Raw genomic sequence first — 10,846 nt, 5'->3', positions numbered from 1 at the left:
TATAGTTAGGGCTGGTTCAGGTTTATAATTAGGGCTGGTTCAGGTTTGCCTTGGACCAGCCCCATGATATGCTGCTATAGGCCTAGACTGCTGGAGGACTTCCTAGGATACACTGAGCTCCTCTCCTCTTCCATTTCTCCTTCTGTATGAATTCATGTCTCATTAATGCTCATTAATGCACATTACTAACTTTGCTTCTTCCCCGGAGTCTTTGTGCTTTCTCTCCTCACAGGTTTCCATGGATCGTGGTTATATCTGGACCCTGGTCCAGCCTCCTGCTGTGCTGGACAGAGGATGTCGTATGTGTACAGATTGTAAAGCCCTCTGAGGCAAATTTGTGATTTTGGGCTATACAAAATAAATTGAATTGTTCCATTGCAGTCAGTTAATTTCACTGCAGTAGGGAAATCAACTTACAGTTACACTTGTATGTATTTGCTCGCTGCAGGGACAGTTGTATTAATTGATAACCCTATAAACAAGCTCATAGGTCCACACCTACGGGCAATTTAGAATCACTGTGGGAGGAACCTGGAGAACCAGGAGGGAACCCACACTGACACAGGGAAAAACACGCAAACTCCACACAGATGGGCTGTGCAGCCCGGGAATCAAACCCTGGTCCTTCTTGCTGTGAGACGACAGCGCTAGGCATCATTTCATGTCACTATAGCTGTTTTCTCACATTGTCCAGAGTCGCACATTCACACGTGTAGAACCAGAAGATTGTCCGTGTCAGACCCATTCTCACCTTCTGGAAACACTGTTGGGTTTCGGCAAGCGCTGGTGCCTGGGCAGAGTGCGCATTTGTAATTTGGTCATAAACAACAGAGTCTCTTGCCATCCCTTGAATTTGTATGACCATTTAAGCATCTGCCCTTTCTGACAGATTTTTCATAAATCTTGTCGTGCCTTCCAGGTGTGTGCGTTTCTGCACAGTGGGAGCTGCCACGTTTTCCCTTGTCACATACCAAGACATGCTTGTGCGTGAACGCATGCAGCCTTTACGATATAGAACAGTCTGATGGTTTGTTAGTTAAAGTGGTGTAATAACCCATTTTGATAGGTTCCTTGTATTTAAAGGAAGTGAGAAAACCAACAAAGGAAGTATAGTTGTTTTAATAAAAACAAAATTTCGCACTGAAAGCTGCCAAACTACTCATAGAATGTTCAAGTGCTCATATACACGACTGATGTGCAAAGGACAGAAGTCATCATTATATCTGAAAAAACATTGTGTCTCCAACACTAAATCATGGCGGTGAATCTCCTTTACACCTTTTAGAAGACATGACATCCATCCACTCCTGTAATCACGGGTTTGAATGGTCCAAAAATCTTTCCATCATTTCAACTGCAGCACCACCTGCAAGACACAAACACATATCAATCATCAGCATTCATTTGACGGACCAAGTGCAGATATTTACTACGTGCATAAAACAGCATATAGCTAAATATTCTGCAGATGGTTTACAGTTTGGTTAAATGCTGCGAAAGTTGACCTGTGTCGTTAGCGCCTGTACTATCATTTGTTATAGTTTCCCCGGGAGTTGGTGAAGACCAGTGCTGTCAATACTCTGACCGGTTCCTACTGAAGACTTCTTAAAAACACCTCAAAGATGTATTTTCTCAAGTAAATAGGTGATTTCCTGAACAGTTTTTTTAATAATGATTTCATATAAAGTATACTGTAGTTATTTTAGTGCACCCCGACTGTCATGATGAAGCTAACAAGATCACACATTCCACTTCTCTCATCATGTTGAGCTGCGGCTGTATGCCGTAACACTGACACCACCTACTGTTCATCCTCCATCGATGTGGAACATTCAGCAGGTGGCCGTGTTTCTTCTGTTGCATTAGAACAGCGTAGTTCATTCATTCATGTTCTACCTTGACCATAGTTTATCGTAGACGGATGTTTGGTTTTCCCCTCACCACATTGAGCTACACATGGAAGTGTGCAGAGAGACACACACGCAGTAGTCTGCATGCTCTGAATTTCATATTCAGCACCGTTAACTAACCAAAACTAATGACGTGTTTAGTGTGTGTGTGTGTACCTTATTAGCAGCCTCTAGTGAACTGATGAGTGTGTTTAACTCCTCTCTGTTCATCTCCATGGTGACAGACCGGAGGGCTCTGTTCTCTCTCACGTCCAGACTGAGACTGAGCAGAGGAGTGTGGAGAGAGGAGATCTTATCGCTGGACAGAGCCAACTGGAGACCGGACAGGAGAGAGAAGAGGCGGCGTTAATACAGACTGTGTGTTTACTGAACTTCCCAAGGCTGCTGTCATAATATGGTGTGATGTCAGCACTCGGCTATTTGAATACCTAACTTATTCACTTTTGAAAAAAAGGTCAGTGTCTCAAACTGAATGTGGTCATAATGAATTGACATTAATGTGAATAACCCACTGATCTCACATCTATTGCTATCTTCAGGTCGATGAGCAGGCATTATTGATATTCAAAATATGTACCAAAGATAACTATTCTGTGCCTATATGTGGCTGAGTCATTATTTGGGCTCGTTTTGTATTTGTGATTGTATAAGGAATGTGTGTTAAGTCTATGTCAGGCCTCTCTGTCCCTGTCAAACATGAACATATAAAAAGATTTAAAGAAAGAAACAGTAAGCTCATCCTCATGTAGTTCTTCGTAATAGTCTTAGTTGCATGCCATCAGCTCAGGTGTGCTGACTTCCTGCATCGTTTCCCCCGAGAGCACCACAAGCTTTCACCACAAGCTTTAACTGGGGACTTGCAGGAACACATGAGACATGATGAGTGAAGCATTGAGTCACCTTAAGTTGCCAGTCAAAGTCCTGCAGAGTAGCCGAGGAGATGGAGTTGGTTCTGTCCAGCAAAGAGTCTCGGATCTCTTCCCGTCGAGCTCTCAGCACGCTCAGCACAGACTCGGCGTGGCTGCTGTCCACATCTGCCAGCCCGGCCAGTACCTGTCCACAGCCATACAGAACACCACCCGCTTTAGGCCCTACTCACAGCAGCCATTTTTACATGTCGTCAGGCTCGTTTTGAGATGAGCTGCTCTGAGCTTGGAGAGTGGACGAGAGCAGGCGACAGCAGCAGGGGGCGGTGACAAAAAACACAGGAAGTTAAAGAAACAGTTACTTCCTGTTAGATCCGATCTGTAGGCTACTTGTAGTTTACAGACCTCGTTCGGATTTATAAATAGATATTTATGTGGAAATATGCGTGTATCTGTATTATATGTTATCCTATCTTTTTATGTCTGCCTGTTCGTTTTGATATGTGTTGTATAAATAAGCTTTATTATTATTATAAATCACACAAGATATGTTTTTAGATTAAACCTTTGCTCCACAACATGAAACTAAAAGCCAACAATCTAGCATTAAATATTACAATTAAACAGAAAATTTGGATTTTCTACAAAACGTGGTGTTTGTTGTCAAATCAAAGAACCAATCAGAATCCGGCCCAGGCGACAGCCAGGCGTTTCCCATCATGCAGTAGGTGGAGAGCAACTGCCGCTCCTGGCTCTAAAATCTGCAGCCGCCTCGCTCTCGTGAGGTCATCGTTGACCACGTGTTCATGACGTCAGAGCAAGTCGGGATCAAGTCGGACACAAATCTACCCAGCATGCATTGCGCGCCGATCGCCGGTGATCGATTCTGATCAGGCCTGGCTCACCTCAAACGAGCCTGCTGCAGGGTAAACACAGGTGTAATTGATCAAATCATGAAGGTGGGCCGGGGCCCCGTTGTGTTGCGCATGCTGAACCGCTGGAATAGCTGCGGCATTCAACAGAACTGGACCACCATCCATTTGACTCCATCATCTTCCCTGTTGCTCTCTCACCTCTTCATCAGAGCTGTTGCTCCCCACTGCCCGGCGGAAGAGGGCCGTCAGGGAGTCGAGCAGCTCCAGCCATTCCTCCAGGTTCCAGGAGGCTCCGTGATCCCCCCTGTGAGGAGGCTCCCGCCCACACAGTCCATCCACCACCCTGTGGCAGAGCTGCACACCAGACAACATGGTGAGGGGCACACTTTGGTGTTTGGTAGAGAGGACAAAGCTAGTCCTTGGGTGTTTTAGTTTGATCAATTTTGTGCAATTACTATATCAACTTTTGTCTACAAAAAGATAATTTAGACTGTCCGGCTATCTGCCGGACAGTCTAAATAAAGACAGACACATTGGTGTTAATTAACAAAATTAAATACAACATTTTGTCCAATATTTTAGTGATTTTAAAACAAAATAATTTGCCGAACTCAGCATTTAGAGACATAATAGGATAACAGATGTATTACCAAGCATGTTTAATGGATATTTATATTTAGTTTTAATGCATAATTACAATGAAAGCAATGTATAGTTGCTTTTTATAATTGTATTAATTGACTGTAATTAGACATTGACATATGCAATTATTTTTGGTAGCATTAGCCAGATTTGTAAAAGACTAATAAAGAATAAATAATCCAATGACCCCTCACATTTAGTTGGAGGATACCGACGATACACAACCAGCAGTGGGACCAACCTGCTGAGTAACACACGCCACGTCCACTGCGTGCTCGGACATGTGAGAGGACGTGAAACATAGCAACATGTTCTCTCTTCATGTCCGGAGAGGAAACAACGGTTCGTGAATGCAACGCCTGCTACTTACTTTTAGACACTCGCTGACAGGCAACCTGTTCAATAAGACCACCATGTTTCCGTCCGCTTCCGCCTGCCGATCAGCTGACAGTCAGTCACGTGGTGAAATGAGCTGCGTTCAAAATACCTGGGAAAAATGCACTTCTGCGTCTCCGGCGGCTTCTTCGACCGCGCATAGAACGTCAGTAGATGGAATACTGTGCTGTGCATAACAGTCGGTATATGTATACGTATGTGTGTATCTGTCGCTGAGGTTCTTCTAGAGGACGTTGTTGATGAGTGTTGCTAGTATTACCCGTGGTGCTTTGTGCCGCAGGCTGCCTCTCGGTGTAAAAATAGGGATGTGACCGAGGACATACGGTTGAAGGTCCACTTGAAGACGGGAACTAACAGCGGGGGTAAGTACTGTCTTTCACTATTTCTGCCGTGGACTGAGATGGCCACATATGAGAAGGTTACTTCTCGAGTTGAGAGGACGAACCCGCTTCAGCCGTCCGGAGGGCAAACTTCTCCCATGAGCCAAAAACAGCTCTCTTTCAGGAAGAGACCTGTATGTGGGTGTGTAGTCATTTCGATAATGGTGAACAATGAGCATAAAGGCGAACATCAATGGAGGCTGCTGTGGACATGTCACAACAACTTTCATTTCAGATGGTCCAGATTCCGACCCCTAAGGTGGTGACAGGTCAACGTGGAGCATACAGCTCTGTGTGCTCCCAAAGAGCAGCATCACAGCAGCTGAACCATGACCATGTCTATGGGCTGTGATAGTGGAGACTCCTTCAGTGAGAACTACTGATGAGACAACATGGCTTAATAGGGTTCGATTGAGTTCAGTCTCGCGGTTAAACGTCTACATACAAATGAAGTTGAGTTTAAGTTTCAACTTCTAAGTTAAAGTCTAACTTTAAGTTTAAGTCTTGCATCCAGTTTGCACTGATATGATTTGTGGATGAGTCATGAAGGAAAGGTTCATTTATGGAATATCTATCCCAGGTATTCAATTAAAATTCACTGAGGTCCGTTTAGAGAGAATGTCCTCATGCAAAGGTCCAGAACATCACAATAATGTCTTACTTGCGCTATGATTTAGTTCCATATATATATATTGATGTAACAGTTGTATTAACGTCTGTATGTAGTTAACAACTGACTGTCGTTTAAAATATAGAATGTTCAATTTAATAATACCTCAACAATATGTATTGTCAGTTTTCAAATTGAACGGGATGAATTATAATACATACACAGATACGCATACATATACATACTCGTAAGAATATATAAATGATCTTCTCTCATTTCAAGTAAAATAAGGGATGGATTAAAAAAATACAATACATAACGGAAAGCTTTTATAAAAATGTGCATCTTAAAATAAACCACATATTTCAGCTTTATTCCTCTCTGTTAAAATCATTGTTGGACATGAATTAACATGTTAGGATTCTGATCATATTGAGTGGGTACGTTTGCTCAAAAGATGTGTTCCTTGTCTCGTAGCGGTGTTTAGTCTTTTCTATTGTCTTGTACTTCAACAATTTTTTAAAAACAAAATGCAACATTGTTGAAGTGCAAAATTTGACAAACACCATATGTGTAATTCAATGCACAACCTCAAACTGGATCAAATAATCATTTGTCTTCGCCTTTGACCACCGTACATATTTTTTATCCCAAAAAGGTCTGATGGTGGTCCATTGGAAGGGGAGTGACACAGCCTCTCATTGTACGGTGCATGGTTTAACTGTCAGCATATTATTTACTCGGGTTCAGCTGCAGTTCAGTTCCAGAGTAACCAAGTTTCAGATAGATTCCTATTAGACTCGATTGCATTTCCTCAGCACTGTCCTACCATCACATGTCCCATCCCCAGACAGCGGATCATCCTGATGGCTTGTAGAAATCCAAGATAATAAGATAGTAAGAACTGCAGAACAAAGCATCGGTCGTTTTCAATTTACATGATCAAACTTTCAGAGCGGCTCATAAGAAATCGACTTGCGCTTCTGCAAAACCACGTTTAAGGGTCCAGTGTAAGATTTATTGGTGTGAATTTTAAATGTATAGAAGAACACCAGACTGATCCTTTAACTTGCCTTTAAGAACAAACTAGAGAAACACATTATTGTATTCTCTCTTTGCAGGATGAGGACATTGTGAAAGTCCAGTGTGGAGCACAGAGGAGGGGGCCCATCCACTCTCACAGCTCAGCTAGAGTCTCTGCAGATGGAGCGGCTCCACTGGGTGCGACATCGCTGTCGGCGGCTGCTGGCAGGAGGCTCTGGGAGAGGCTGGTACTCTGCCCCTGATGGCCTGCCCGGCAAAACCTCCCTGGACACCCACAGCTCTCCACGGAGGGCGAGTGGGAAGCAGAGAACTGTGTTCGCTCGCCATGGCCCACCCCAACAGGGGTTCGAAGCGGTGTCCACAAGCTATGAGGGCAATGCCATCTGCACTACCAAGTACAGCTTGTTGACTTTCATCCCAATGAACCTGTTCCAGCAGTTCCACAGGTCAGATTTGTACTCGTGGGTTGAACATGCTGCCTGGCTTTGTTGAACAGCTTCTGTGTCACAAAGCCAGATCAGTGTGTCATCACGCTATCTGTGGGATCAATGTGTTGTATACCAATGTAAATGGTGGTAGCACATGGTTGTACAGTACTTCCACTGCTTCTGTTGTTTCTTTGTAGTTTCTACATACTAACTTGCTGCTCTGGCCTTCCTTTTGTAGGGCTGCCAACCTCTACTTCCTGTTCCTGGTGCTACTGAACTGGGTCCCGGTTGTTGAAGCCTTTCAGAAAGAAATTACCATGATTCCTCTGGTGGTGGTCCTCACTGTTATTGCCATCAAAGATGCCATGGAAGACTACAGGCGCTACTTGTTCGACAGGAAGATCAACAACAACGTGGTGCAAGTGTTCTGTGGGTGAGTCTACTTATCTGCCTTTTTAGATGATAAGAAATCTTCTCCTGCATTGTCTCTGTCACACCCTGCACCCAGCCCAACAAACACCCTGGTGCCTTCTGATACAGCCAGCTGCCAACAGCCAGCTCTGCCCATCCCAGCTAGCCTCCAGTCAGCCTAGAAGAACGAGCCCTACAAGGGGTCCTTCTGGATGACTCTTGATGGCAAAGTCCTGTTCTCCTGGGAAAAAAAGTGCCGTCTAAATGCTGCAGCCCCACAGGCCAGGCAATGAAGCTGTTAAATAAGGAGACCCTCAGGAGCCCTCAGTACCTGGTGATCCACACAGAAACAGATGACCTGCACAGCTGCCGTACAGACATCTGGACCTCCCACTCTAACCAGGCGCGGGATATAAGCTGCAAACCCCAGTGTTGAGTGTAACCTCGGCATAACTGTTTGGTGTGTTTACATCAGTCGTTGTATCAGTTGGAGGAGCCATCATTTCATTATGTTAGAATGTACAGTAATATTATATCATAAGGAAGATTCGTCAAACCATGCTGTTCAATGTTGCTCGTGGATATATCCATCTGTCCACGGCTCAGATCTGAAAGGATTTGCAGGGAGCCAATGACCGCACCCCCTTTTCTCTCCTTTATCTGGTTTCACAATCCGTCTCTTGAGACAGCTGTAAAGCTTGCACCTTGAGTTTGTTTATAGCGTGAGTGACTTTTAGAGGAGGTAGTAACTATCCATTCATCCCCCTCCCCCATTCCCACCTCGCCTGCCACGTCTGTGTCTTTACTTCAGAGGGACAGGGGAAAATATTCCACATTTAGAATGATCTGCATGAATGTAGAAGAAAAATTACACCTGGAGAACGGTTGCAGGAAGGTAAGGCTTCTTAGTGGAGACATAGACCAGCAGGGGGGATAATCCACGTGAGCGGTGGTCTCATGTATAGCTTGGATCGTCCGTCCCATCTTCACTCTTCCCTGGAGCGCTTCTGGAAGAAGAGGACGGTAGTACCTTCCTCCACAGAGAATGAGGAACTGAGCCAACTCCTGAAGTTGTATAAAAGCAACAAGATCTGTACCACAAAGTATTCTCTCTTCTCCTTCCTGCCCAAGAATCTGTTCGAGCAGCTCCATCGCTTTGGCAATATCTACTTCATCTTCCTGGCTGCTCTGAACTTTGTTCCCGTAGTGGAGGCCTTCCAGCCAGAGATCGCTCTGGCTCCTATCATACTGGTGCTGTCACTGACGGCTGTCAAGGATATCTGGGAAGATTTCCGCAGGTTTAAATCGGATCGTTCTATCAATAGGCCTCTGTGCCACATTTACAGCAGGTAAGTTAAATGTTGCTTTCAGTCAGTTTGATGTGTCAACAACCAACATCTAAGCTATCTTCTTCTTGGGACTGTATATTCCCCTTAGCGTTATCCAAGAAGGATAGTTGTGACTCAGTTGTGTGCATCTTATTTTCTTAAGAGTTAAAGGGTTTTACAGAGGGAATTTGGAGATCCCTTTGTATCACTCCATGACTTACAAAATACTGTGAACAGCCATTTAAAAAAATAAATAAATAATTTTCTCCATGTTTTTAGGAATACAATTTTATATAAATCAGGCTAGGGGGCTGCACGGTGGTGTAGTGGCTAGCACTGTCGCCTCACAGCAAGAGGGGCCCGGCTTCGATCCCCGATCCCTGGCGGTGCTTCTGTGTTGAGTTTGTACGTTCTCACTGTGGCAGCGTGGGTTCCCTCCGGGTTCTCCGGGTTCTCCGGCTTCCTCCCACAGTCCAAAGATATGCAGCTTAGGTTATTTGGAGACTCGAAATTGCCCCTAGGTGTGAATGTTTCTCTGTCTCTATGCATGTGCCCTGCGATAAACTGGCGACCTGTCCAGGGTGTACCATGCCTTCGCCCAATGTCAGCTGGGATCGGCTCCAGCGACCCTGAATAGGATAAGCGGTTTGGATAATGGAATAAATCAGGCTATGATCGATATATGAACAAACCCCTCTGTAAAAACCTTCAGTATATAGATAGGAATGAAACTGGAACGTTTGGTGCATGTGCTACTCAAGTGGATGTTTCTGGCTCATAGTACGAGAAAGAAATGATTTTGAGAAAACGGCCTTTAAAGTTATTGATTGTACAATTTCATACATTTTGCAAGGCACTACATGTAAATAGGGTAAATAAAAATGACTTGAAGGATATCCCCATGAAACTTTCTCAGTTGATAAAGACAAGTCGTCTGAAATGTTGTGTTCAATATGCAAATAGACATGGTGAGTTTGTGAGAAATCTACAGACACAAATAGAGAACGTGTAGTAGAATGATCACCAAAATGTGTGTTTTGGATGTTTTCTTTCCACTACTCTGAAAAAGATGTGTAATGGAGGCAAAATAGCCCAAAATCTCATAATTTACCAGTGCATGAGATTGGAGATTTCTGCCCTTTTTAAAAAGGTCAAAAAAAGTTGGTTATAAAAAACGGACGTAAACTAGTATGAAACCTACAATTACAAAAGTAACTGTTAAAATACTTTAACAGTCCTTTATGTTGCTAAACCTTAAGTGGTCAAATCAAGACTTCATGGCTGCTCTTCGACAACATAGCAGAAGTTCAACAACCAATCAGTCAATGGACCTTTATAAAGGATTGTAGGTCACTTCGCTGCTATGCACATGCAAAACGCATTCTGTGCGTAGGGTGCCAGGTGCCAAAGGGGCAGCAAACCAGACTGGCACAAAGAAAGAATGATACCAAAATAGGCAACAGGTTATTCGCTCTGTTTTCATATCATCGTCGCTATCTTTTGAACAAATGTATTCTGCTGCATACACTGTTTAGGCTCCATCCACACGAATACCTTTTCATTTAAAACAAGTTTTAAAACAAAAACGATCTCCGTCCACACGGCGTCTCAGCATCGTTTTCGAAATGATTTCCGTCTAGACTTAACAAGCCTGAAAACGAATATCACGTGACTATTCACATACACTGGGCATGCGGGTGCCGGTGTAAACAGGAAGTAGATTGGTTGCTTGGTTACAGAAAATTAGACGAAGTATTATAGTAGCATTTAATAATGAAAGGTTGTGCTTGATACTAAAGATCTTCCTCTATAAACTCAAACAGACACATTTTGTGGAAAGTTTTAGAAGTTTTATTTTTCAGACTTAGTTACAACGGTCCAGGCCTTTCAAACTTACCCTCTGTGTGTCTGTGTGTGTGTGTGTGTGTGTGTGTGTGTGTGTGTGTGTGTGTGTGT

General features: G+C 43.8%; 2 protein-coding genes across 4 annotated transcripts in view; one reads left to right on the top strand and one right to left on the bottom strand.

Annotated features, from left to right (window-relative positions):
- Positions 1-1,103: 1,103 nt before the first annotated feature.
- commd8 (COMM domain containing 8) lies at positions 1,104-5,162 on the bottom strand. Of its 3 annotated transcripts, none has more exons than XM_031866775.1 (5): positions 4,664-5,157; positions 3,850-4,005; positions 2,811-2,963; positions 2,067-2,222; positions 1,104-1,366 (listed from the first exon to the last, which is right to left on the bottom strand). In XM_031866775.1, the coding sequence occupies exons 1-5, from the start codon at positions 4,706-4,708 to the stop codon at positions 1,346-1,348; spliced, it is 531 nt and encodes a 176-aa protein (XP_031722635.1). In that variant the 5' UTR covers positions 4,709-5,157; the 3' UTR covers positions 1,104-1,345. The 3 variants fall into 3 exon arrangements, with proteins under 3 accessions (XP_031722635.1, XP_031722633.1, XP_031722634.1); XM_031866773.1 differs by lacking the exon at positions 4,664-5,157 and adding an exon at positions 4,488-4,649; XM_031866774.1 differs by lacking the exon at positions 1,104-1,366 and having other exon boundaries at positions 1,375-2,222; positions 4,664-5,162.
- The window catches only part of atp10d (ATPase phospholipid transporting 10D), an 18,947-nt gene continuing 12,829 nt past the window's right edge, over positions 4,729-10,846 (top strand). Inside the window, exons 1-3 of the mRNA XM_031866726.1 lie at positions 4,729-5,051; positions 6,801-7,169; positions 7,390-7,584. Coding sequence (XP_031722586.1) covers positions 6,883-7,169; positions 7,390-7,584 — 482 coding nt within the window. The 5' untranslated portion in view covers positions 4,729-5,051; positions 6,801-6,882. The remainder of the gene's footprint in view (positions 5,052-6,800; positions 7,170-7,389; positions 7,585-10,846) is intronic.

The sequence above is a fragment of the Anarrhichthys ocellatus genome, unplaced genomic scaffold (assembly GCF_004355925.1).
Source record: "Anarrhichthys ocellatus isolate YVR2014 unplaced genomic scaffold, GSC_Weel_1.0 scaffold36, whole genome shotgun sequence".
In the NCBI taxonomy this organism is placed as follows: Eukaryota; Metazoa; Chordata; class Actinopteri; order Perciformes; family Anarhichadidae; genus Anarrhichthys; species Anarrhichthys ocellatus.
Note: the sequence above shows the minus strand (reverse complement) of the source record. Positions and strands in the feature narration are given on the sequence as shown.

Bases quoted from the DNA above. Each gene is read 5' to 3' on its own strand.
- commd8 (XM_031866773.1), bottom strand. From the start codon at position 4,616: ATGAAGAGAGAACATGTTGCTATGTTTCACGTCCTCTCACATGTCCGA. The intron at 4,006-4,487 runs GTGAGGGGTCAT...TCTGGTGTGCAG, and splicing joins TCGGTATCCTCCAACTAAAT to CTCTGCCACAGGGTGGTGGA. The intron at 2,964-3,849 runs GTGAGAGAGCAA...GGCTGTGGACAG, and splicing joins GCAACAGCTCTGATGAAGAG to GTACTGGCCGGGCTGGCAGA.